The sequence below is a fragment of the Oculina patagonica genome, chromosome 4 (genome assembly GCF_052425735.1).
Source record: "Oculina patagonica isolate OP01 chromosome 4, crgOcupat, whole genome shotgun sequence".
Lineage (NCBI taxonomy): Eukaryota > Metazoa > Cnidaria > Anthozoa > Scleractinia > Oculinidae > Oculina > Oculina patagonica.
This window is the reverse complement of record NC_135761.1, coordinates 341,626-365,856: the sequence shown is the minus strand read 5'-3', so window position 1 is coordinate 365,856 and position 24,231 is coordinate 341,626. Positions and strand designations below refer to the sequence as shown.

Here is a 24,231-nt window from a genome sequence, read left to right as displayed (position 1 = left end):
AATTGTAAAACTACATGGGCACAGTCAATCATCTATAGGTAGGATTCCTCAAGATAAAAGATCGATAAAAGGAGTTTCACGACTAAATATAGCCTGGTGGAAAATTATTCAGCTTGTAAGTAACAAATATAATTTAAAGTTATAATTAAATTAAATATAATTAAATAATTAAAGCTACAAATATAATGTAGCTTTAAACTCATTGTTATTATAATTTATTACTATGTTATTCGAAGTTATTTTTCTTATTACTATTCTTTCCTTTAATGTAGATAAGGTGTTACCTTTTTGCAAATTTGTTTATTTACTTTTTTTTTTCTTCATTTTCTTCTTCACCTCCCGCCTCGAATAGCTAGGCTTATTGCGGGAGGTGAAAAATATTGTAAATATTTGTGCACCAAGTGAAACTAATCAGCTTGCAATTTCACGTTGACATAACTGTTATATCTTATATTTAACTTGCAAAATCAGGACAGTTCGCAAGCGCAATAAAAATGTTACTGTAACTGAGAAAAACTATAAATACTTCGAAAAAACTGTTGCGATGTTCTCTAAGTGCGTTCTCTCTCCATTATGTTCAGGCCTGTGAATGGAATGGCGTATAATAGCTCGTGGAGGAGTGGGGCGGGAGACAAAAAGGGAAGACGCGGTCTCCATATTTGAAGGCTCCAAGCTTAGATAGCGAACCTCTAACCCACCCTCTAACTTGTCTCAGAACTAAAAATTGTGTTTGTGCCAACAACCTTCAATTGTTTTCTCTCATAACACCTCAGCCTTTTGGCTTATGCCATTTGGCAAAATACCTGGCTTCCAAATGGAACCCCGTTAATACGGACACTAAGGGGACAAACTCTCTTACTAAAATTCATAGTTTTCACGCAAACGTTACGATTAAGTCAGATACTCGAACTTAACTTAAAGTTTCCTGTGTGACTGAAACTCTGACCGTTACCTTTCTTAAAATCTCCAAACTCATTTCAAAAAGTCGGTAACTTTACTTTGCACGGAAGCTTTTAGCTCGTGACACAACCAGGCGGACTGAAGATTCGACAAAACCTTTGCAAGTCACGCTATTTAGCTACTCTTTATAATAAAATCGTTTTAACTTGTCGAATTCGGTCATTATTTAATCAGGGTGAAGTAAGCAAATAATCGCGACAATGAAAATAATTGGCAGTGCACAGAAAAAGTGTCCGTAAAGCGGGGTTGACAATGTATGGCAGTTTGTCACTCGGGACACGATTGCCCCTAAGAACGACTGCGTGGGAGGCTTTATTAACGGGTGTCCGTCTTAAGCGGGTTAATTTTAATAATTGTAATAAATTTAATAATTTATTCAACTATACAAGCACTACGTGCAATTCATTTTTCATAAGCATCTAAACCCTTATCAAGTCAGAGAACTATACTATGATTGCCAGGAATTCTTCTGAGTCCCTCTTGCTATGGAACATACAATAACTCCACTCGAAACTCCACGGCCGTTGTCGATTGTCTCGCAGATTTTTCATTGTCGCTCAGCGAGCCATTCTAGGAATTGTTCATAATTTTTTTGCGACAAGCACACCGTGTCACTGCCTCTTTATTAATTGAAATTGAACACAAGTCGCTTATTAGCTTGATCCTCGTGCCATTAGAGCCTCGATTTCATCCACTGTACGAGGCACATCTGTCAAGAGTTCCATACCGTTTGACGTCACCACAATATCGTCCTCGATATGGACCTGGAAACAACAAGCTACATTAATACATTGTAGGAGTGGTGAAGATAGCCACGAAAAAATCTTACCCCTCCAAAATTCCAAAATCTAGCCAATACTTCACGGTTAAAGAAGGGCGCCATATTGGGATTTTCCAACGCCTCCTCGATGACCTAGAAGTAACAAAAACATTAAGTCGTGAATAACTAAGTACACTAAGCCGAGGAAAAAACCCCAACCCGTCAGCGATAACGGACTATCGACTGAGCCCGCAGTGTTTGTCAGCGCGGCTGCTAGGCAACATGATGTAATTTAATGGAACTTCGGAAACGAGTTTTTTACGCAAGTCGTTCATACATTGTCTGTAATTTTTTCACGCACGTAAAAAATTATGCGTCAATGGAAATCCAGCATATCTCACGGAGCTTACTCTAGGGCGACATCGGGTTTTGACAATAGAGTGAATTCGTGTAACCCGTTTTTTATATGTTAATGAGTCGTATAATATTCTAATGTTTGTGTACAATAAAACAATACACGAGTGGTCAGAAAACCTCAAAGAAATCACTTTAATAGTTAGACAGAAAATAAGTATCTTTGTAAACAGGACGTATCTTTCTTTAAGCACTTCAAGAACATGTTCAACCTAAATCGAAAATTAGCGGTCTGGTTCAAATCACGCAGGATTTAGTCATTTCACATTGTTGTTTTTCAGAAGATGGGAAAGAAATTTGCCAAGAGTAATAGAACACGTGCACAGCTATTTTCCTGCTCATTAAACCTTTTGTTTGCTAAACAAAAGTTGTTTGTCATCGTGATTTGCTAAAGCTGCCCATTGGATTGCTCGCGCAGAATTGTGTTACAGTCAAGTTTAATTTGTTTTTCTTTACGGGATGTTGAATATAAAATGTTTGTCTAAAAACGCAAGACAATTCAAGGCATGATAAATTTTAAGCCCCGTTATCTGTTTTGGTTTTTACATATTGGTAAATGCTTGAATTTTAACCTGACTTCCACATGCAAATAATTACAATTTGTCCGCAATTTTCTGTTTTCCTGTACAGCTCATTTAAATATTACACGGCGCATTTGCATATAAAAAACGGGTTACACGAATTCACTCTAATGTCGCTGAATACTGTTTAGGCCAAAACGAAATTGTAATTTTTTTTAGCGGTGAGTATCCCATGAGTAAGTGAGGAGGTCCAGTGTTAATATATTTTTTTATACTAACTGTAAAATAAAGTTTCTAGTTAGGGTTGTACTACACACTACATAATTGTTACTTATTTTCGCGGGAACCTAATTTCGCGAACATGGAACGGGTATATTTCGCGGGACTTAATTTTCACGATTTGGCCACAAATTTTCACGATTTGGCCACAAATACGTAATAAACATAAAACATACAATAGAAAACGTTTTAAATAAATTTTAATTTCTTTAATTTCGCGAATTTTTTAAAATCGCGCAAATTAAGTCCCGCAAAATAAGTAACAATAAGGTAGTTCACTTGTTCGCGAAAATACTACTGCAAAACCTGCGCACGGCTCAAACAAGACTACATTAACTGTAAGATTCCGTTTATTACAGTTGAAAGGGTAAACCTGAATCTTTTACAATTTTATCCATGACCAATACACCTGCACTGATACCAACCGTCATTTATGATTGCGCGGTGTCCTAATAGTTAGCGCGCTCGGCTCCGAGTCGAATGGCCCGGGTTCGAGACCTGGCCGGGGCGCTGCGTTGTGTTCTTGGGCAAGACGCTTTACTCTCACAGTGCCTCTCTCCACCCAGGTGTATAAATGGGTACCGGCGAACTTACTGCTGGGGGGTAACCCTGCGATGGACTAGCATCCCATCCAGGGGGGAGTAGCAATACTCTTAGTCGCTTAATGCTACAGAAACCGGGATAAGCTCCGGCTGTATGGGCCACTTAGACTTAGTATACACGCGCAAAATAAACAAGTATAACAAGAGAAAATAACAAATGCATTTTTGTATATCCCTCGTTCTAAAAGAGAGAAGTCACATGTACGCTTTCGTTAAAATTTTACCTTCAACCAACATACAAATACGTGGCGACAAACAAAACAACAAAGAGCGCGCGTTGGAAGGCACCAAAAAAAATGGTGAATATTCATCGTTCTTAAAGTCAGAAGCTACATGTACTCTTTTATTTTAAAATTTCACGCGTTCAACAAACCAAACAATTACGTGGCGCTGTTCATAATAAACGTGTCTTTGTCGGGTTCCTTTGTCGCCAAATCGGTTTCTTTCGGAAAAGTAACGATTCCTTTCGGCCACCACTTTACGGAATAAAAGCATTGCCTTTTTTGGAATGGAGCATTTCTCGCACTCGTCTTTCTACGATAACTTTGGATTTTGAGAGATATTAGAGTCCTAGCTCTATTAAAATATCAAAGTCACCATGATTCTGAAAATCCGACAAAGATGTTCCTTTTAAGGCTGGTTCTCATACATGTTCCGTCGTCTCTGTCGCTTCTGTCGCTCAAGTGTGCTTGCTCCTCACCTCAGACTTTGCACGACGAAGCGACAGAGCGTCGGGGATCGAACCTTTATTTCAACACTATTACATCTCACGGCTTCTTTCAATGCTTTGTCACACTTTATAAATAAATCTCCCACTTTATTGTGTCAACAAACTACTCCGCCACTAGCCTGCGAAGCACCGCGAGCGCATTTCGATCTGGCGAGCGCCGTCTTGGATTCAGCTCGGGAAAGGTTCGATAAAAGATTGCGAAAAGAGTATGCGACTCTAAGTGCCAAAAACGTTCAAAATAAACCAAAAAATTCGAGACTTGCCCATCATTAGTAGGTAACTCCGCCCTGATCGTAACTAATACCGACTGTTCACTGTTTGTTGAGGAAAATTATCGACATTCGAGGCCTAATACAGTCGATTCACAAAATATTATTCGCCGCTCTATTGTTTCAATAAAATACGCCGCATTGCACGCTCTTTTTACCGCCTTTCTGTCTTTGTTGTTGAAAATCTATCACATTGATGCCTATTCAGTCCATTCACAACATTTATAGTAAATACTCTCATTTCACACTTTATTGTTTCAATACATTACTCCACTCCACGCTCTTTTTGCCGCCTTTCTTTCTTTGTTGTTGAAAATCTATCACATTGATGCTTGTTCAGTTTATTCAAAACTCCAAATGTAACATCAATCAAAGATTAAGATTCATATTAGTAAGTAAAAAAAGCAATAATTTTCCGTTACCTTTGTTTCGTTAATGCGGAACAAAAATTTTAGGGAGTTTATAAGTTTAGACTACTGGTCTTTATTCGTAAATACCACAACGCGCCGATCGGCTTTCTGAATCTTCAAACAATACTAAAAAAACATAGTCTACACTAATTACTGTTGAAAAAGTTGTTTTGATTGAAGATAACTCTTCAAATCTGCTTTCTACTACTTTTACTAATCGCGATTATGCTTGAAAATTCAACCTGAAAATTCAAGACCTTCAGCAGCTGTGCGCGAAGCAGTTTTGATGCGTTTTTCTTTTTTATTCCTTTGCTGCATTCACACGAACGAAATCTTCACACATTTAGTGCTATAAATTATAACAATGCTGTTATTCTTTTCCATAAAACAATGCATGCAACTTTTTGGTTAATTTACATTTGTTGTCACCTTACTGCCCTCAAGAATTGCGGGCACTTCTTACTACATAAGTGTTCCGAGCACAACGTCTTTGACATTTCAAGCGCATTCAAAGTGTCAAGAGGAAAACGAAGTAGGAAAGCATAACGATTGTCAGCAGCCATGACAAACCGACATCAGCGCCTTGCCTTGGCTCTCAAGAAGTGCTACGAGTACGATGTGGACTGGGAACTTCTGCCGCTAAAATTGCGCCGGGTACGTTTGGACAAAACAGCTAAAGCCTGGTTTTCACTAGCGACGCAAGCACAAGCGCAATCACGCAAAAAAGACAAATTTCGATCCTTGTGCTTGTGCTTGCCGCAAGCACGAGTACAAGCATCGATATGCAATGCGCTTGTGCTCTTGCTTGCGTCGAAACCGTTTTCACTGTGAAATAAGAGATGATATCCTTTCACTTGTGCTTGCGCATGTGCGTTGCGTCGCAAAAACAGGCTTAAGAGTTTTAAAAACATTTCGTTACACAAATCTTATGTTCCAATAACATTACTTTACCCACAGATGTGCGAGCTGTTTGGAAAGGGAGTTAAGCAAAGAAAGACTACGGTTTTATTTGGTCTACTCACATTGATTTCCTTCACGCTTGGACATGCCAGCATAAACGTTAACGGCTTTGGAGAAGAACCCATTATACTATGGATGGCAATCGTAATGCCTACAGGTATGGTGTTAATGTTAGTTTTTAATTTTTCTTTCAAAATGAAAGCGCGATTACGATTTTCTGACACAATAAAAGCGATTGCGTTTAAGAAATTTGCACCAGCAACCCCAAGAAAAATGGAGAAGACTTTGACGCTTAATCCTTGTTAGATCAACTTAATATACCAATCTTAGATGCAAATGATTTCAGATATCCTCTTCAAACCTAATGTCAAAAAAGTGCCGGGCCACTTTTATAGCGGATAAATTTGGTGGCTCGTTTGGCTCGGCAGCGGATGTATAGAACGAGAAATTATTGTGATTGCCGGTTTACACGTTGCGATTTGTCGGCGGATTTGGCCCAGATCTGATGATGAGTGCGCATTTAAACGATTTTCTCCTTCAATTGGCGACCGGCCGACGAATCAAGCGGGAATGCTTGGAACAAGTGGCCGACAATCATCGTGTACCGGCCTTAATGCGCGCAAAGTATTCACTCTGTATATTTAGAGGCTAGTTTCCGTCTTTTGGCTCGGCAGTGGATGTAAAGAACGAGAAATTATTTTATTATATAAACTAGGGCGAACTTTCACATGTGAAGAATATCGATTTCAACACTTTTGCTGACGAGTTTGCCATGTTTCAATGCTGAATGAGCCAAAGTTTATCGATATTTAGTCGAAACATCTTCGGTATCTTCCTCGGTAATCGTTCGCAAATTTTCGGCTCGGCAGTGGTACAAAAAGCCAAACCAAATATAACCGTTTTCAAAAATGGCCCTGTTGATCTGTGAGGCAAACAAACCGTAAATGAAACCGTAAATGAAGTCTAATTTTGTCAATTTGATCGCGCAGAGTAACAACGGCGCGTGCTAAATTAACCGGTTTACAGCGACACTGTTTAGTGTTGTGCGAAACATATGAATACAACAAAACACTGACCAAAAGTAATGAGACATTCTTCCAGTTGAATTTCCCACATTTTTGTACATATTGCGAAAGTTTCACTTCAACTAAGAATGAGAATGGCCAGAATGTGAAATGCGCGGGTTTATTTGTTCCGCATACACGGTTTCGACTTCCGGTCCAAATTCTAGAAGTGAGTCCTCATAGTCAGCTAGAACTTCGATCAGGACAGTGTGTGCCATGTCTACTGGTGCTCACTTTCCTTGACATCTGAGTCTGACCGTGTATTCCTATTCCGGAATGGACAGATCGCCATTCCATCCATTCTGCTCCCAGGGGCAAAATGGATAGAATGAACGGAATGCATAGCCCGTAATTTGAGGGATGTCTCTCCTCATCTTTGTAAATAGCACTGCTAGGACATTCGGCAAATCAATTACAGTCTCATACATTCTTACTAAGTAGAAAAATTTCTGCGATAATGACTGCAATGGCAGCCTCTTTGTCGGTGGTCGCATTTGTTACGCAATTAATGTCTACTCGTACCAGAAGCGCGCAACGCGACGGGCGTGGCGTTTTTTTTTATGCAGGAAATCTGCATTTTCCCAGCTTTTTTTTCTTTTTTTTTCATTTATACATTAATTTACACGGTAAAAAACATCAGGTTATATGAAATCTAACTTCTAAAAATACAAATCTAAGTACTTATTAACCTAAACCTGTTTCGCGGCCGTGTCCCTCTCTTCTGTCCCTTTCTTATTTCACATTGTGAGTAAAAAACGCGTCCTTAGAAAACGAAAAGGTAAAACTGATCATCGCAACTTCCGAATACCCGATACCCTGAAAGGGTTGTTTTGTAGTCTCCATTTATAGCAACAGATATTTGAATTTAATTTTTTTCTTTTTTTTTTTCGTACACTTAAAATCGAACAGTTATAAAAGTGAAATTAGAAAGATTGCTCTCACACTGGCGATGTTGGCTTCAATTGTTGATTGCCTAATGACAACCGTTCATCTGATTATTTGATACCACATTCAATAACATTAACTTTCGAGTAGCCTTTTTCTGGGTTTGTTTCACGAACAGAGCCGCGAACGTCTGGAAAAGAAATCATTTAGGTCTACCTGCTGTCAAGAATTTTGAAAATGATTGCTTTTATTGCGAGATCGATAGTTATCAGACTTAAGGCTGACTTTTGGTACATTTTAAGTTTGCAAAATTTTTAGCAAAACACCAATTTACACTGTACTAACCTATCTCTTTCCACAAATGATTGTAACATTTCATCCCCGAGTTTTGCAACTTCACGATGCCTAACACAACTCCCCAACGCTTCAACTTTCCTTGTTTTCATGTAGGAGGATGCAAGAGCGTGTTTCACCAGTTTTTGTATAAAATCATGGACAAGGTGAAGACTAGGACAGCCGCCAGGGGACTGAAACCCAAGACCTTCCTTTTACCAGACTGTCCGTGGGAAAAAATGGGAGAAATTCTAGCCAACTCTGGAGGAAGATGCTTGGGTTTGTTCGACGAGTTCCTCTTTTTCTTTTTGTCGATGAACTTGTATTCAGCAGAAAAGACGCGGGTGTCTGACAGTAAGAAGCATCAGGACTTCTTACAAATGTACAAAGGAAAGCCAAAAACCAGAGAAACACGTAAGTATGGGACACAAAATTTATAAAGTAATCAGGTTTAGCTCCTTTTTTGAAACCAGCATTGGTTATATGCATTGTGTGTCTAATTACCAAAAAAATAGCTTTATATATGAAGAATTTTTTTCTAAAAATCAAATTCATGTTGTCTCTCTTTTATAAACTACCTGAGTATTTACCACATGCTAACTTTGCATCATCGTCATCATCATCATCATACACTTTATTTAAGCTCGAATTTCAGAGTAGCTTGACAAGCTAATACAAGCTAATATTGCAATGACGTGAAGATAAGTATACTTTACAAAATTTGGGTTAAGTTGTGTAAGTTGGTAAGGGTGCTTCCTGCAATATCTACCCTTAAACACCAAGACACACCAAATTTGCTCTTCCTTATTTCAAACATGAAATCAAAGTTTATACCATATTTTGACCAAAAGATCCAAGAACTGCTTAGTTTGCAAAACAAAAAAATAACAAAAGTCAAAATCAAAAACTCACTTTACATAGCACCTTACTGTAGACTGGCTTTTATTGATAATTCTGTTTTATATCACAGGAATTTTTTCTTTTTACAAAAACCTCGCCTTATAATATTACTAGGTCACCGCGCCTCCATATACATGTACAATCCTAAAAACTAACATATTGTTAACCACTCTCACCCTACATTTCGTATTGGTCAACACCTATATTAACGAGAATAAAACTAAAACAAATGAAAAATTACACTAAGTGATAATTTGTATACTACTTTGTTCTTGTTGTTTTTTTTTTCAGCTAGTGGAAATGCAAACTTTCGTATGACGCAGACCAGCTTCACCATGCTTGGATTCACACGGCCACATGATGCACTGCCTATCATTACAAATGTACAGAATAATGCCACAGGCTTCGCGTCAAATATCCTGTGGCTATTCCCAGAGCCTGTCTTCTGCCGATTTAAAGACCTCATGTTTACTCCACAAGAGTCAGCAGAAGATATGGAATTTGAAGAACGACTAGGTATGTACATTTCAATTATAAATGTTGTTCTCACTTGGCCCCTGACAATTTTGAAATGAAGCGAATGTTACATTACAGCAGCATTAAAAAAAACGCAAGTTTTTTTTAAAACATTTATCTGAGTCAAATGTCAGTCACATGGACCAAAATCTGCCATACTAGGGGGGGGGGGGGGGGGGGGGGTTTCCCCCCCCCCTTCTTTTTTAGTTAAAATTTCCTCCCCCCTATATTTTTACCAAAAATTCTCCCTCCCCCCTAAATGTTTTGGCCATTTCTCCCTCCTCTACTAGGAGAGCATGCTACATTCAGGACAATCATAACAATGAAAACCAAGCTTGGCTGGCTGAAGCTCCCTTGTTTGGCTGTCCCAATTAATGCATGCTTAAACAAATTGTTTTTTAAATCAGTTGCCTTCATTTAACATGCGTTCGCAACAAATTTGATGGTGGCTGTTTTGAGTACTGAATTCTGGTTATCTTGTAAATACCCCATTGTCACTTTTATGATTATTATTTTTACAGTTGAATTTCTCACTGACCTTTACATTGATGGTGAGGACACTTACAGTATAAAAGAAGGGGATAAAATGCCAACCGTGTTTGTGGAGAGCAAAAAATTCCAACTTAGTGAGGAAGCAGAAGCCCATTTTAAATTTATCCGCGACAAGTGGGAGATGTCAGTATGCAAGAAGAATCCCCATGATGCCCTTATTCAAGGTTTGTAATTATTATATAAATAACTTAAACAAATTATTTATGTTGATACTGATCTACCACTTTTATTTTTACAAAAAGGAAACAGCATTCAAATTAAAAAGTGCTCTCTAATGAGCTGATTTTCGCCACACTTAACCCTGATTGACAAACAAACTTGTATTTTTGACAACAAGCAAACCAATGTAAAAGTATGTCTTGAATGACTAATACAAATATTTTATTAAGGCAAAGGTTCCTCAAGTGGATTCCAATCAAAACAACATTTAATGGACTATCAAGTATCCAATGTACTTTTATCCTTGTCAGTGCAAAAATAAGTACAAAAAGAAAGACACAGCAAACTAAGTGAACAATCACTTTCATTTATGATGAATTAACATTGCCACATCAATTACTTATTCCTCCTATAGGGTTGTATTCAAGAGGCGCATCCCATGTATTAAGGTTGTCAGTGGCAATTGAAATTTTGTTGTCTATGTTTGCTGATGACAATGAAAAAGATCAAGATCCTGCCATTAAGAATGAGGAAGAGTCAACTGGTAAAAAAGAACAAGTGACAGAACCTGACAATGAAAGAGATGCAGCTTCATTGACTCATGAGCACAACAGTGAAGAAAAATGTGACAAGGAAATGGAAGGTGAAAGTGCCAACAGTTCGATCCAAACAATTGGACCACAGGCCATTGATGTTGCTTGTTCCATTGTTAAGACCTGCCTAACCCAGATGTGTAAGTGCCAAATGCATTCACCTAGTAAACTAAAGCAATATTTTTTTGTTCTCTCATACACTCATATCAAAGGGACGGGAATGCTCGTCATCTTGAAAGCTTAGGGGTGAAAATTAAGAATTTTTGATCTCACTTAGGGTTAATAATGCACACATAGAAATATTCAATAAAAAATTTCAGGGGTCCAAAAAGCTCGAGCCACACAAGATTGGTCTCTTTTAAGGGCTCTTTTAAAAATTTCCAAGAAGTATCCCCACCCCTTTAACATGGGAGTCCCCCTAGGACTGGAGACACTGGTGCCTAGTTGTTACATCATTTGTCTATTGAAAAGGATTTGTTACTCCACAAGCTGTTTATTTGTAGAAATGCTATAATTAAATTTGCAGCCTCATTATACCCTTTTCATCCAGCTAAATAAAAATCATTCAATACTGGTCCTAGTAATACATTTGTGTCAAAATATCTACAGGTGCCCTGAATGACAAGATGTACATCTTGAAAGACCTCAGTGAGAGTCCAGAACATGATGACAACGATGATGATGATGATGAAACTGAAGTTAACACAGCCACCATAGTTCCTTGTTTCAACCCAGAAAGGTAGGCCCTACAGCTTAGTTCCCTTACAAATTGATGCTGACTATGTTTACATTTGCTTATAGAGTACAATTCACTAAATTTCTATTAATTTATTCTTATTACAATGATCCTATTTCACAACTACCAACAACAACAGAAATTGCAAACATTTTTAAAATCAAAACCAATAATATCATTGGATTATTTGCAGATTAAAGAAAATTCAAGAAAGTATTATTAGTCAATAACCAACAAACCAAAATATACCAAAGCCAATTTTCCCTTTAAATGTGGTTAACATTTTTTAAATTACTCAACAACAACAACAACAACAAGCTTTATTTGCATGACTGTAAATTTGTTACAATATTGCAAAAGCGTAAACTATTTACTACACCATGAGATTTCAGGTCCATTATAATTGAATACAATACTATAAATTGTTAATTTTTTTTCAACAAGCCATTTTGAAGTTTAATGTATAAGGCGTAAAAATGCATAATTAATTTTAAATGTCATTACTACCATTCTTTTATTTCAGTGCAAAACACCAATCAGATTCCATGTCAAGAAAGAACAACAGTGGCAGTCCAAGCAAAAAGCAAAAAAAGGATGATTAGTGAACTAGTTGATAAATTAATCCTTCAGAACAACATAAGACAAATATTACAAAGTAATTCCATAACATAGTTTCGTTAGACAATGTCTACTTTCATGTCAAAAGAAATTCTTCTGACCATTGGTTTTATTTCTTGAGTCATTAGTTTAGTGACGAGATTCCACTAGATCACTTATTTAACTTTGGAAAACTAAAAATCATGCACCATTAACCATTGCCAGGTTTTTATTATTCTTGCCAGCTTCATGTATTTTCAATTCAAAGAAATCCCTTTCAAACACTCAATTGCTTCTTACTTTAATGAGAGAGTGGGTCTTAACATTGGGCCTCTCTAGTGGGAGCCTCCATCTATTCTGAATACAGTAGAACCCCTATTAAGCGGCCACCCTCGGGGAAATGGTAACTGGCCGCTTAATTAGGGGTTTGTCAGAAATTAGCATAAGGTCTTTTAAAAATTTTACATTATTTCAATACAAAATAAGGTGAAAAGGGATAACGGAATCACATGAAGACGACAATAAACCTGTGTTTGAATGATTTTATCGGCCGTCACGGTCTGAGCTTGTTGGAAATTTATTTAAGTATTGTTTATTACATTTTTATTGGCCGCTAAATAGAGGTAAAAACAATAGAAGAACGCTCATCGGGACGGCAACAAGCTGGCCGCGGCTGCTTAATAGGGGTCCCTTAAAAGGGGTTTTATTAACAGTATTATACTGACAATATTTTCGGGACTTTAGTAACTGGCCACCCATTTTAAAAGGGGCCACCCATTAAAATGGGTGGCCGCTTAATAGGGGTTCGACTGTAATTATGTTGTAAATCCTCTCTTTTTTTTTAAGCAGATCTATGTTTTTCGGATTGAAACAGTTTGAATGTAATTTGAGTTGTGACCGTTTTATATCTGAGTATTCAATTTGATCACGAAAATATTGGTTAATTTCAGATCTTCACTTCAATCTTGAGATCTGCATTTTGAGTTGATATAACAATTTTTTAAAAAACACATTTTGTTGTCTGATCGAGTCAAGTTCATTACAAGGGCTCATGTTATCAACTGTGAACTAAATTGTACCAAGATAAAATCAACAAACACTAGGATGCAACATGAATGCTTGTCCAAAGGCAGGCCAAAATCAAGTTTTTATCAGATCCTGGCAGGGTGCAAAAAATTGAATTTTCCAGCTTGCCCTTTGGGCAAGCCAGGATACATATACTAGCCTGAGAGTCATTTTTACTAGAAGTGCAAAATCCACTAGCCCCAGGCTAGCAGACTCTCAAATCAAGGTGAAATTCTAGAAGGTGAAGGGTCCTTCAAAAAATGTGTCTTACAAAATTTTAGCCAAACTTCAGGCTAAAATTGTCAACTCGAATATTTCTTTAACGCCTTCTCCGAGTCTCAATTTCTTTTCAACGCTAAAAAGTTCTCAGGTTTGCAGAAAAGATATTAGTCCAGACTTCTCGCAAAGTCTCACATTTATCATTCGACACCCCTAATTCTTTGCACCCTGCCTTGGTTTCTATGAACATCAGTGTAATTAAAATATATTTTCCACACAAAAAAATGCAATAGCGGGTTAAGACAATCCAAGTGGAAAATTCAAGTTTTAACAAAAACAATATTGTTAGAGTTTTGTTTCTGTTAGATATGATAAAAATGGATAAATTATGTACATATTTTCTAGTAAGTGAACCATTTTAGAAACCATTACCATTAAATAAAAAGTCTTGTTTCTATTTTACAATACCTCATATATATTCTTTTTTTATAGTATATTTTTTCAAACAACAAGGGCATGAAAGATGAATACCAGTTATTTCAGTATACATTTTAAGCCCGTTTTTGTCTTTGGAATGAATACTTTACAGAGCTTGTAATAAAAACATAAGCATTTGTTAACAATAACCTGTGTGCATTGCAATATCACTCTCTCTGACTATATTAAAATAATTAACCAGGTGGGGCCTAGGCCCGGTTTATAATCTTCCCGGGGTTTTGTCGGTAAATTGTTCCAGACGCACGCAGCCCAGCACACTCCTTGGTCATGGTTACGCAAATTTTGATGTTTACAAGCGATCGCTCTATATTTACTAGTGATCTCTGTTCAGTGTGAAATGTATGGTTGTGTCATTTGAAGGTTTGACTCTTAGCGGATGCCAAGTGTTCACTTTCGAAACCAAAACCTGTTTTGACATGTCCAAGCTATTTATAAATGAACCAGTATGCATGGTGTACAGGCGACTCCTTGGTCACGCAATTGACTGTACAAACTGTAAACTGATTGACCCCTCCAAGAATGATCTGGACAGTAAAATATACTAAGTCCCCTTAATTAATGAGGCAATTTATGGACAGGAAACACTCATTTATGGACCGTTCCTTCAGTAAACGGACTGTACGAACTGTATAGACCAAAACCGATTGACCCCTCAAAGTACGATCTGAACAGTGAAATATTCTAATTCCCCTTTAAATGAGATTAATGGACAGTAAACTTCCTTTACGGTTCCTTTACAATCAGTTTACAGTTTGTACAGTCAATGGAACAGTTGATATGATCTGCAAACTTCAGATATGTTCTTTAAAGAAGGATTTACGATCTTGATTACGATCTTGCATCTTGATCTGGCTTAGAGGGGTCAATCACTTTACAGTCCATACTGTCCATTTGTAGATATAAACGGGTATTCTGTCAATTCCACTATTATTTCCCAATAAAGCTTAAAAAAATATATTACACTGGGAAAAACCTGCAATGGATTAGCATCCCATCTTGTAGCGGGAAAAAAATTTGGTTTGGTATAAAATGAACTGTACGAACTAAAATCCTTGTATTAGAGGTCATTACAGTGCTGGTGCACTGGACAATCCTATACAATTTTGACTTACTTCTGGGATAAAATGAATTCCTGGTTCAATGGTTAGTACCATGCCCTCTTCCAAGACACGGGTAGTTCTGAGTGAGCGAAGACCTGGTTCATTTATCCGTTCAGTTCCCTGTAAAGGAAATACTTAGGGTAACTAAGAATTTATCCTGGAGTGTCCCACAAATTTCTTGAACAGAATATTCTGGAAAGAGGAAGATTAATCTGCTAAAACAAAATCAGATGAAAAGACCATGCTGAGCTCATGAGTGTCGAGTGGCAATGAGTTAACACCTAAGAAATATCAAGTGTACATGGGAGCCAAACATCACTGGGATATCAAAAGCGGCAAAACAATTTAAGTTTAGGTGAAACTTTTAAGTACTTTTGAGCAGTACTGTTATAGCTGAATATTTGACAATGTCACTCTGAACCATAATTCTGAACAGCTAACATACCTTGGGGTACCCCCCTACGTCATGAACATCAAGGCCCATCAGGTGTCCCAGACCGTATGGCATAAAAACAGCACCAAGGTGAAACTTCATCATCTCGTCAATGTCCCCCTCTAATAGACCTATGTCTCTGAGACCCTCAAGCTGAACACGATCTGCCAAACGGTGCATATCAGCCCACATAACACCTGGACACATGAGCAAGAAAAATTATTGTGGTTTGTACCTGATTGCAGCTTACTAGATATTAAACAGCCCAGAAAGTGCCATTTGACTTGCAATGCAACACCACTGTGTATTCCAATTCATTTGCTAAAATTTTCTGCACTAACCTATCAACAGGAAGGTATTAATAATAAATGTATTTCACAGTTATTTGAGGCAGAGTAGTGACCAACCTGGCTTAACTGCCGTCATAACAGCTCTGTTAGCTTTGAGGCAGATTTCATAAATCTTGCGCTGATCCTCTGTGAACTTGCCATTGGCTGGAAATGAACACGTTATGTCTGATGCATAGCAGTAATACTCACAACCCATGTCAAATAAGCTAGAGAAAAGGAAATTTATTACAGAAATAAATTTTTGTACACCTTCTTCATCAGGGAATAAATCAGATTTAAACTTGTTCTATATTAAAAAAAAGGTTCAAAAGGTTATAATAGCCAGTAATTGCACAATGTTTTAACGATTTGCATGTTGGAGTTAAAAAAAAAAACACATAAGAAGTTCCATTTCAAGGGGGCCTTGTGGCAATCCACCGGGGGTCTTCTACAACGTTACTGCCACTAATAAAATTCCTTGACCTTTTTTCTTAGATGCTACGATATTTGATAATAATAATTATTGTATCATGTTTTTTTTTTAAACGTGATACTTCACTTTCATGTTAATTTACAAGACTCCAGGATATTTGAGTCTATGAAAGAGTGGTAACTTTGCATTTTACACTTGACTTTACCTACTCTTGTACAAGCTGCACTTACCACATGTCTCCATCACTGATAACTTTGTTGTCTACTTCAACTGTGTGAGAAGGACAAGCACAATCTTGGCCACTGAGAAAAATTATTTGAATCCATTAACTTCGGCAGCAGTTAGGTAGAAAAGGTTCAGCTTACTCTGTAAGCCTTGCATTGAATAACACGCACTGCAATGCAGATATGATATAAGCCTTGCATTGAATAACACGCACTGCAATGCAGATATGATATAAGCCTTGCATTGAATAACACGCACTGCAATGCAGATATGATATAAGCCTTGCATTGAATAACATGCACTGCAATGCAGATATGATATAAGCCTTGCATTGAATAACATGCACTGCAATGCAGATATGATATAAGCCTTGCATTGAATAACATGCACTGCAATGCAGATATGATATAAGCCTGCGTTGCAAATGTAATCTAACCCCGGCTAAACATTGAAAAAAAATTCTAAAATACAGTGGAATCTTGATTTATTGAACCTATCAATGACTCGAACCAAAAGTCATTTCCTTCAGGCATGCTCCACTCAGTCAAACACTATAATTTTATCCTTGATTATAATTTTATCCTTGATATTAGACTCCAACTTAACATACAACGAGCACATAATTACCACCGTCTCTGCATGTATGAAACGCCTTGGCCAGATCAACCGGGTGAAACATGCCTTTGACCAACGTACATTGATTATAATTATTAATTCCTTAGTTTTTAGCAAACTTTTTTATTGTTCTAATGTATGGAGCAACACAACTGAACGTAATCTTGATAAACTCCAAGCGGTTCAGAACTTTGCGTGTCGCATCATTAGCGGAGCCAGAAAATTAGATCATATTACACCGATACTGAAGCGTTTACAATGGCTTCCAGTCAGAGACCAACTTTACTATCGTCAAGCAATCATGTGCTTTAAGTGCATGACAGGGAGTGCCCCAGGTTACTTGACTGAGTAGTTCATTAAATCCTTTGACGGTCAAAGCGCTCTTACTACTTGAAACGCACAAGCTCTTGATATCCCAAAATTCAGATCTGCTAGTGGACAGTAAACCTTTTACTATCAGGTTGTTAGTCTTTGGAACTCTCTGACACTCAAACTTAAACTTTGCCAATCCCAGAGAGAATTTAAACAATCCTTGAAACGTCTACTTTTAACGGAATTCTTATGTTAATTAATTTTAATTTTTATTATATTCATAGTATATTTATAATATGTATTTATAGGTTTAAGTATATGTATTTATTTAACTCTGAAAAGGCTCATCAGGGATGGGTTAATAAAATTTGTATGTATTTGATTATTTTCCTTTCCCTTGAAGGTTTGAGAAATCAGGATTCTACTGAGACATGACAAACAACAATTTTTCCAGGACTTTTATAGAATCCATTTCAATTTTCCATTTCATGGAATTTCCAGATCATGCACAAGAATATTGTTTTTTAAAACCGTTCTGCAAGAATTTCTTGAACCTGAGTCAGTTTATAATTTTGCAACAATTTTTTTTGCATAACTCAATTTTACTTGATTGCACTGTGCTGGTCAAGATCCAGTATGAAAATAGCACAAGCATGTTTGTTGCATTCAAACCAAACGGCAGCATGGTGCCATTAAAGGGCTAACACATGTTGCCTAGCAATGAAGCATAAACAGTGAGTGTAGGACAAATAAAGGATATGCAGTACCTTGCAACTAAGCAGTTGTACGCCAGGTGACGGCATCCTCCATAATAAAAACAGTGGTGTTGGAATAGGCTGAGAAATGAAACAAAAGAGTCAACATAAAAAAAAAAAAACATTCAACTCGTGCCTTGCTGGCAAATACAGCCAATCAGAATGCTGGAATGCCACTGCAAATTTGGCAGTTTCCCATAGATTCTCTACTGCTTTGGTTCATGACGCTCATCATGACTTTTGGTACACTGAATCATTAGTCATGGCATCTTCCTCAGAAATCTTCCAAAGTCTTCAGCAATCTTTAAAGATCTTCATAAAGTGACCAAAAGTTACTAATTTATTGGAAATCGTTACAAAATAATCAGACATCTTGAGACAATCTTTCCATGTTGTACAGAGTATTTGTACAATTTAATCATACTCCAAGAGGCACAACAAAAAAAGGTTACACAATGCTTTCTTGCGGTGAGACCTCACCATGATTTTCTTCTTGCAATGTGATGAATTTTTTTTTTTTGATTTCACTGAGGCCATTCCTCCAATGGGGCCTCTGAGAGTACCATTGGCAAATGATAAACTTTAGATAAGAAACATTCTGGGGCATAAAAGTAGCTACACCTATTTATTAAGGCATGTACCTCTCCACCTGAAACGTTGACATCCCTGGTCTGACCTGCTTCATTACCTACAAGAAAATATTAGCATTCTGCAGGTTACACAACCATGCTGATGTTCTCAGTGTTACTCAAAAACTAAATTTTGACATATTAACCACACAATGTGTGTGAACTGCAAGTGTCAATTTACTGTCATCTTTGTTACAATTACATGTGCTAAAAAATGCATGCATGAAACCAATGCTAAAAGTTGCATTCCGATCACTATACCTGAAGATATTAAACAAAAAGTATTCTTATGATACTTTATGGTTTTCATTAAATGTTGTCATGCCCCGCAACCAAAATGTCTTGCCATCAAGTAGACAAGAATATAGTGTGCCAGTAGAAAACTTGTGTGCACATGGGGCTTGCAGAAATGTTAAATGAAATTCAGAAATCAGAATGTTTTAGTTAGTGGGGTAAAACCATGTTTCCCTCTTGGTGAAAATTGAGGAAAAGGTTGTGATAAGCTACACTAAATAATAACTGAAGGCCTTCTACATCCTACCTCCTTATGAGCCTCACTGCTGATTTTGTTGACATACCGCATCACTTCCAATTCCTGACTGGTCTTGAATACCCGGCTGATGAATCACAGAAAAATTATTTACAACTGGCATGGAAGATAAACCATGAAAAAAGGTAAAAAAACTAGCTGCTTCGACAGCTAGACGGCCATCAAAACAAACAGCTGCAAAGAGGCTTACCATTCTGAAATCTCAGGATGTAAAATAGTGTTGTCCACATAGAATCTGCCAGAAAAATGAGAGTTATATATAAAAAGTCCTCATGTCTCATTAATATGGTTTCCCTATCTGCTACGGCCAAGTTCTTTATTTTCCTAGGCTACTTTCTTAATTAATGTGTCATAGAGAAGACAGAAATTAAGCACTACAGGGATTGAAAAGTTAAAAGAAGGAAAGCTCACCAAGCCGGTCTCCTCAGACTCAAGTCGAACAAAAACAAGTATCTTTTCAGTGAGGTTAATGACCCATTAAAATAGCATAAAATTAGAAAATAGCACAAAGTAAATATGTGGGCTGATTGGTTAAAAAATGTGTTTCTGTAACTCGATGGAGATACAGACAGTTGTCTTAGTTATGGCAATCATTAGTCACTGCAATTGCCATACAAGCTAGGATAGGCAATAACGAAAATTAAAATGGCAACTACAATAATTGATCACAAGTCTAAGACAACAAATAAGGATAAAAATATGGAATGAAATGGAAATGTATAAATGTTAGTAGTCAAAACAAGAGCTCTCTGCACTTTAGTACATGCAGCTTACTTGTCTATGTTTTCAAATGTGGCTTCTTTACACATGTGCTTTGAATCAGTGTTTGTGCCTTGCTGACAAAACAAGCCAGAATCAGACTTTTACTGTATAATGAATTGATGTTAATGAGACATGAAACACACACAAATATAGCTAACACAAATGGCTCTGCAGCACATTGAGTGATACACAAGCCATAGAATATTAATCTATATAATAAATTTATAGATAGTACTCTATAGCTTATCTGTCACCCAAACCTCAGTGGTATATACAGTGAAACCTGATTAAGGTTTAAATGCACTTTTTACACCATCTTTTACCTTTCAAGAAAGTAATGTATAATGATTGAAATTTATAAATAATTGATGTTACTACCGGAGTCTTGAGACAATAACACAATTACAGCCACAAACATGTGGCTACGAAGCTAATTGTAGTTATGGACAAGCCATAACATATAATCTATACTAACAATGAATACATAGCTTATGTTGTGAACTCAAAAGCTCATTGTCCAAGCAATAATTACTTACTAATGTGAGAAGAACAGATGGGTTTTTCTTGCTCAACACTTCAGCAATCTTAGAAAGAACAGAAAACAAGATACAAATACTTAAGCAATAATTCTTCTGTTGTCTCTTTGGTCCATAACTTAATGCAGTGGCTTTTATTAATGATCATTTATAATAACTATTATTTTTTATAAGAAATTAACATGTGATACTTAAGAAATTAACATGTGATTGAACATGTTTTTGGTGCATTTTGTTTTCATTTTCTCTCACAAGAAAAAAAAATCCCTTTTCAGCACCTTGTTTATAAGTTCACAGTGCAGTAGTTATTTTTAATTAGGAAATTCAAATGCCTGAGAAAATGCTATTAATGATGTATGGTTCTTAACCACAATACAACAGAAATATTAAATTCTCCTGAAAAAAAAAACAGACTACCATTGTCATCAGTTGCAAAATAGATGTAGAAAAAAAAAAAAAAAAAAAAAAAAAAAAAAAAAAAAAAAAGGGGGGAGGGAAAAAAAAAGGAAAAAGGAAAAAACCCCAAGGGAACTCCAAATTTAATTTCCAACCCAAAAAGGAAGTAGAACATGAAATGATTACATAGTCAGAATAAACTAAAAGGAGTTGCTAATAAGACAATTTGTGACAATGGGCTATTGCATTTAATATCCGCACCTCCCCCCCCTGTTGAGGACAGGTCTTTTCAGGTCTTTCATTCTTACCCCCAAAGAAATCCGTTAAAAACGTCTAAAATGCCTTATACCCCAATGAAATTCTTTGAAAATGTGCTAAACCCTCACGAATTCCATTAGAAACGCATTCTTACCCCTAAGAATTCCATAACTTTTCACCCATTCCCCCTGAAGAATTCCCTAATTTTTTTGTCTTACCCCTAAGGAAATCCACGGATTTTTGCCCTTGCCCCCAAAGAATTCCACTGTTCCTTAACAGGTCGGGAGCAAAAATTTTATGCCAGAGCCCAATACATGCAGTGAAAGAATGAATAATTTCTTATACAGTCAACTCTCGTTATAGCGGACACGCTCGGGGCGTCGTTAGCCGTTATGCGGGTCCGTAATAGCGGGAGTCATTTTCAGTCAAACCTCTGTCGCCGGGGATCTGGTTTTTGTCCGTAATACGAGCGTCCGCATGCGGGGTGTCCGCAAGGCGAGAGTTGACTGTAGTATTTAATTAATTAATAAAAAAAGTTTAGATACTAGTTTTGAGTATTTGTTCGTACGTCATGACAATATCCATTAGTTGAATAATAATTATTTCTTTGAAATCTTCAGACTGTTGATTGGCTTGAGTTATTGAATTACTAACCTGGCTTGTGTAGTAGACTTCTTCTACTTCATAACGCTTGCTATAGTACTCCAAACTGTACTTCCTTCAAAGACGTTTTGTAGTTTTTGCAAACATAAAACTGTTAGGTTCAGTAAAGCAAACACAATGCAATTTGCCAGATCAGTTCCAAAGTATGAAAGAAAAGAAAATTTAGATAACAAACAAATGGAATGGACAAGGGGCCACTTTCCCTATTCAGTTTTAAATAATTTAAATTATGTAGATATTTTACTTTTAATTCCTTGACACCTAGGCATGAACTACCATTTCCTTTTTGACCCATTAAGATGAGTTTTTTGTTTCCGATTTTTCGTCTGTTAATTTTAGTGCAAACAACTTCGGATAAACTCTAGGCATAGTAAGTACTTGTATTGTTTCCACTAGCATCTTCCACAACATTCACCAGTAATTAAAGCTCAAGTTATATCAGACGTGTACAGGGCCCACCATTTTTTATTATTTTTTATTATTATTATTTTTTTTATTATTTTTTTTATTATTTTTTTTTATTAAAAAGGAATCAACTTACTTGCCCATCCAGATAGGATATCCAGGAGGGGGTCTGGGAAAGAAAAGAATGGCATGGGCAGTGTCCACTTCAACTGCACCAAAGCAGCCAGCTTCTAATACACCAAATGTCCAATGGAAAAAAGACTCCTTAACAGATTGGAACAACATGACAAAATGACACTGTCAGTACCACTTAATAGTTATTAATTTTACATGAACTCCAGCTGCCCTCTCCCATATCTATCAAGAACATCTACACTTTAGTACTAAGGCTTGTGGAAATACTAGAAATCAACTTTTTTATCTTGGGAAAAATATTTAATACCGTTTCAGGAAGCTTCACTAGCATGACACCTCCTGTCGGCTGCCACTTAGTCATGGTCCCAAACATATACATGGTACCTCACATGGTACCTTATTAATTTTAAGTATCACACCTGTCGAAACACAACATCTCCATCAGTGCAATATCTTTGTTGTTGTTCTCCCCCTTGAAGTAAAACTATAGCTCCTTTTGGAACAGCTTTATGGTTTGTGAGTCTCTCACAAATCCTTCTTCGGTTGATAGCATGAAGGCTCATAGGAACAGCCAAAGAGTTGGCACCAAGTTGGTAAAATGACCTTGAGATATTCAAAAACTAGAATTAATTGCGATTTTCCAACCCCGCTTAACCGTTTGGCCAGGGCTTTAAATATTTTGTATCAGTCAATTCCAAGCAAGATCATTCCCCCTGGCAACCCCCGGGCATTTGATCGCTACTGCGGCCCAGATAGTGGGGAATTTGATCAAACAGAGCCTGGATGGTTAGGCATTTGACCGTTGACAAAATGTGTCAAAACTATAAAACGCTAGCAAGCTCAATCACGTGAAGTTAGTATTTTGTTACGTTAATGTAGAGCAGTTTCAATGTACCTTTTCCTATTAAAATGTGCTGATTAATAGGGCATTAGTGTCAGTTTAGACCTAGTGTTACTGAGAAGACTTAACTCACAATGACATTTCAGCCCGGACTGGTGGGGAATTTGACTGTGCAAAAGGCCCACATAGTGGGGAATTTCGATGATCAGACATTTTGAGAAAAGTCAAATGCCTGGGGGTTTACCCGAGGGGGGGCATGATCTCGCTTGGAATTGACTAAAAATGTTTGGTAGTTTTTTTTTGTACTTATCTACAACTGCAATACCATATTGCATATGTCAATGTCCCTAAACCACAGTTTTCTCGAGCTACTACAACAATGCAGGAGAAGGTTGCCAATGCATTTCAAATGCAAAATACCCGGACACTTCATAACCAATTTATCTGAATTCAATTGCATGTCTGAAACAGCTGTTGCAAAACAAAAGGTATATTACAATGTATGCAAATAAGTGGCCGGGTATACTGCAGTGAAGTACTTACTCTTACTCTAAAGCAAACCCTACCTTCGTTAATATACCTACTTTGTTTCGGGAGCAGCCATCAAAACCACTGCAAGTTTTTAAGATGGAGGCGAAGAGAACCAAAGTCGATAGTCGCCCCAGTCCCTCTCGTTCCTTACACCGGGCTCGTCACGCATTACGCCGGGAACGTGCGGGAGGGACGCGTGACAAGCCCAAAGAGCGTCTGCGCATGAGGCTACACTGTTCTTCACAATTACTCCAGTTACACTGCCCAGAAGCCAGGAATTGTTCTTGCCAAATTAAGTCTG

General features: G+C 37.2%; 2 protein-coding genes across 4 annotated transcripts; one reads left to right on the top strand and one right to left on the bottom strand.

The window, feature by feature from the left end:
• Positions 1–1,271: 1,271 nt before the first annotated feature.
• On the bottom strand, positions 1,272–24,037 carry LOC144649006 (xaa-Pro dipeptidase-like). Of its 3 annotated transcripts, none has more exons than XM_078508463.1 (16): positions 23,984–24,037; positions 22,978–23,161; positions 22,560–22,687; positions 22,010–22,073; positions 20,702–20,749; positions 20,178–20,239; positions 19,594–19,638; positions 19,395–19,470; positions 18,866–18,912; positions 18,237–18,305; positions 16,548–16,619; positions 15,963–16,111; positions 15,568–15,752; positions 15,135–15,242; positions 1,790–1,873; positions 1,272–1,724 (listed from the first exon to the last, which is right to left on the bottom strand). In XM_078508463.1, the coding sequence occupies exons 1-16, from the start codon at positions 24,001–24,003 to the stop codon at positions 1,614–1,616; spliced, it is 1,452 nt and encodes a 483-aa protein (XP_078364589.1). In that variant the 5' UTR covers positions 24,004–24,037; the 3' UTR covers positions 1,272–1,613. The 3 variants fall into 3 exon arrangements, with proteins under 3 accessions (XP_078364589.1, XP_078364591.1, XP_078364592.1); XM_078508465.1 differs by having other exon boundaries at positions 23,980–24,035; XM_078508466.1 differs by lacking the exons at positions 1,272–1,724; positions 1,790–1,873 and adding an exon at positions 8,490–8,560.
• On the top strand, positions 5,839–12,659 carry LOC144649007 (uncharacterized). The gene is made up of 7 exons (XM_078508467.1): positions 5,839–6,062; positions 8,305–8,601; positions 9,379–9,603; positions 10,125–10,319; positions 10,730–11,047; positions 11,517–11,646; positions 12,167–12,659. The coding sequence occupies exons 1-7, from the start codon at positions 5,903–5,905 to the stop codon at positions 12,243–12,245; spliced, it is 1,404 nt and encodes a 467-aa protein (XP_078364593.1). The 5' UTR covers positions 5,839–5,902; the 3' UTR covers positions 12,246–12,659.
• Positions 24,038–24,231: the final 194 nt, after the last annotated feature.

Bases quoted from the DNA above. Each gene is read 5' to 3' on its own strand.
- LOC144649007 (XM_078508467.1), top strand. From the start codon at position 5,903: ATGTGCGAGCTGTTTGGAAAGGGAGTTAAGCAAAGAAAGACTACGGTT. The intron at 8,602-9,378 runs GTAAGTATGGGA...TTTTTTTTTCAG, and splicing joins GCCAAAAACCAGAGAAACAC to CTAGTGGAAATGCAAACTTT. The intron at 11,647-12,166 runs GTAGGCCCTACA...CTTTTATTTCAG, and splicing joins CCTTGTTTCAACCCAGAAAG to TGCAAAACACCAATCAGATT.
- LOC144649006 (XM_078508463.1), bottom strand. From the start codon at position 24,003: ATGGCTGCTCCCGAAACAAA. The intron at 19,471-19,593 runs GTAAGCCTCTTT...GTGATTCATCAG, and splicing joins CATCCTGAGATTTCAGAATG to CCGGGTATTCAAGACCAGTC. The intron at 15,753-15,962 runs GTTGGTCACTAC...TCATGTGTCCAG, and splicing joins TATGACGGCAGTTAAGCCAG to GTGTTATGTGGGCTGATATG.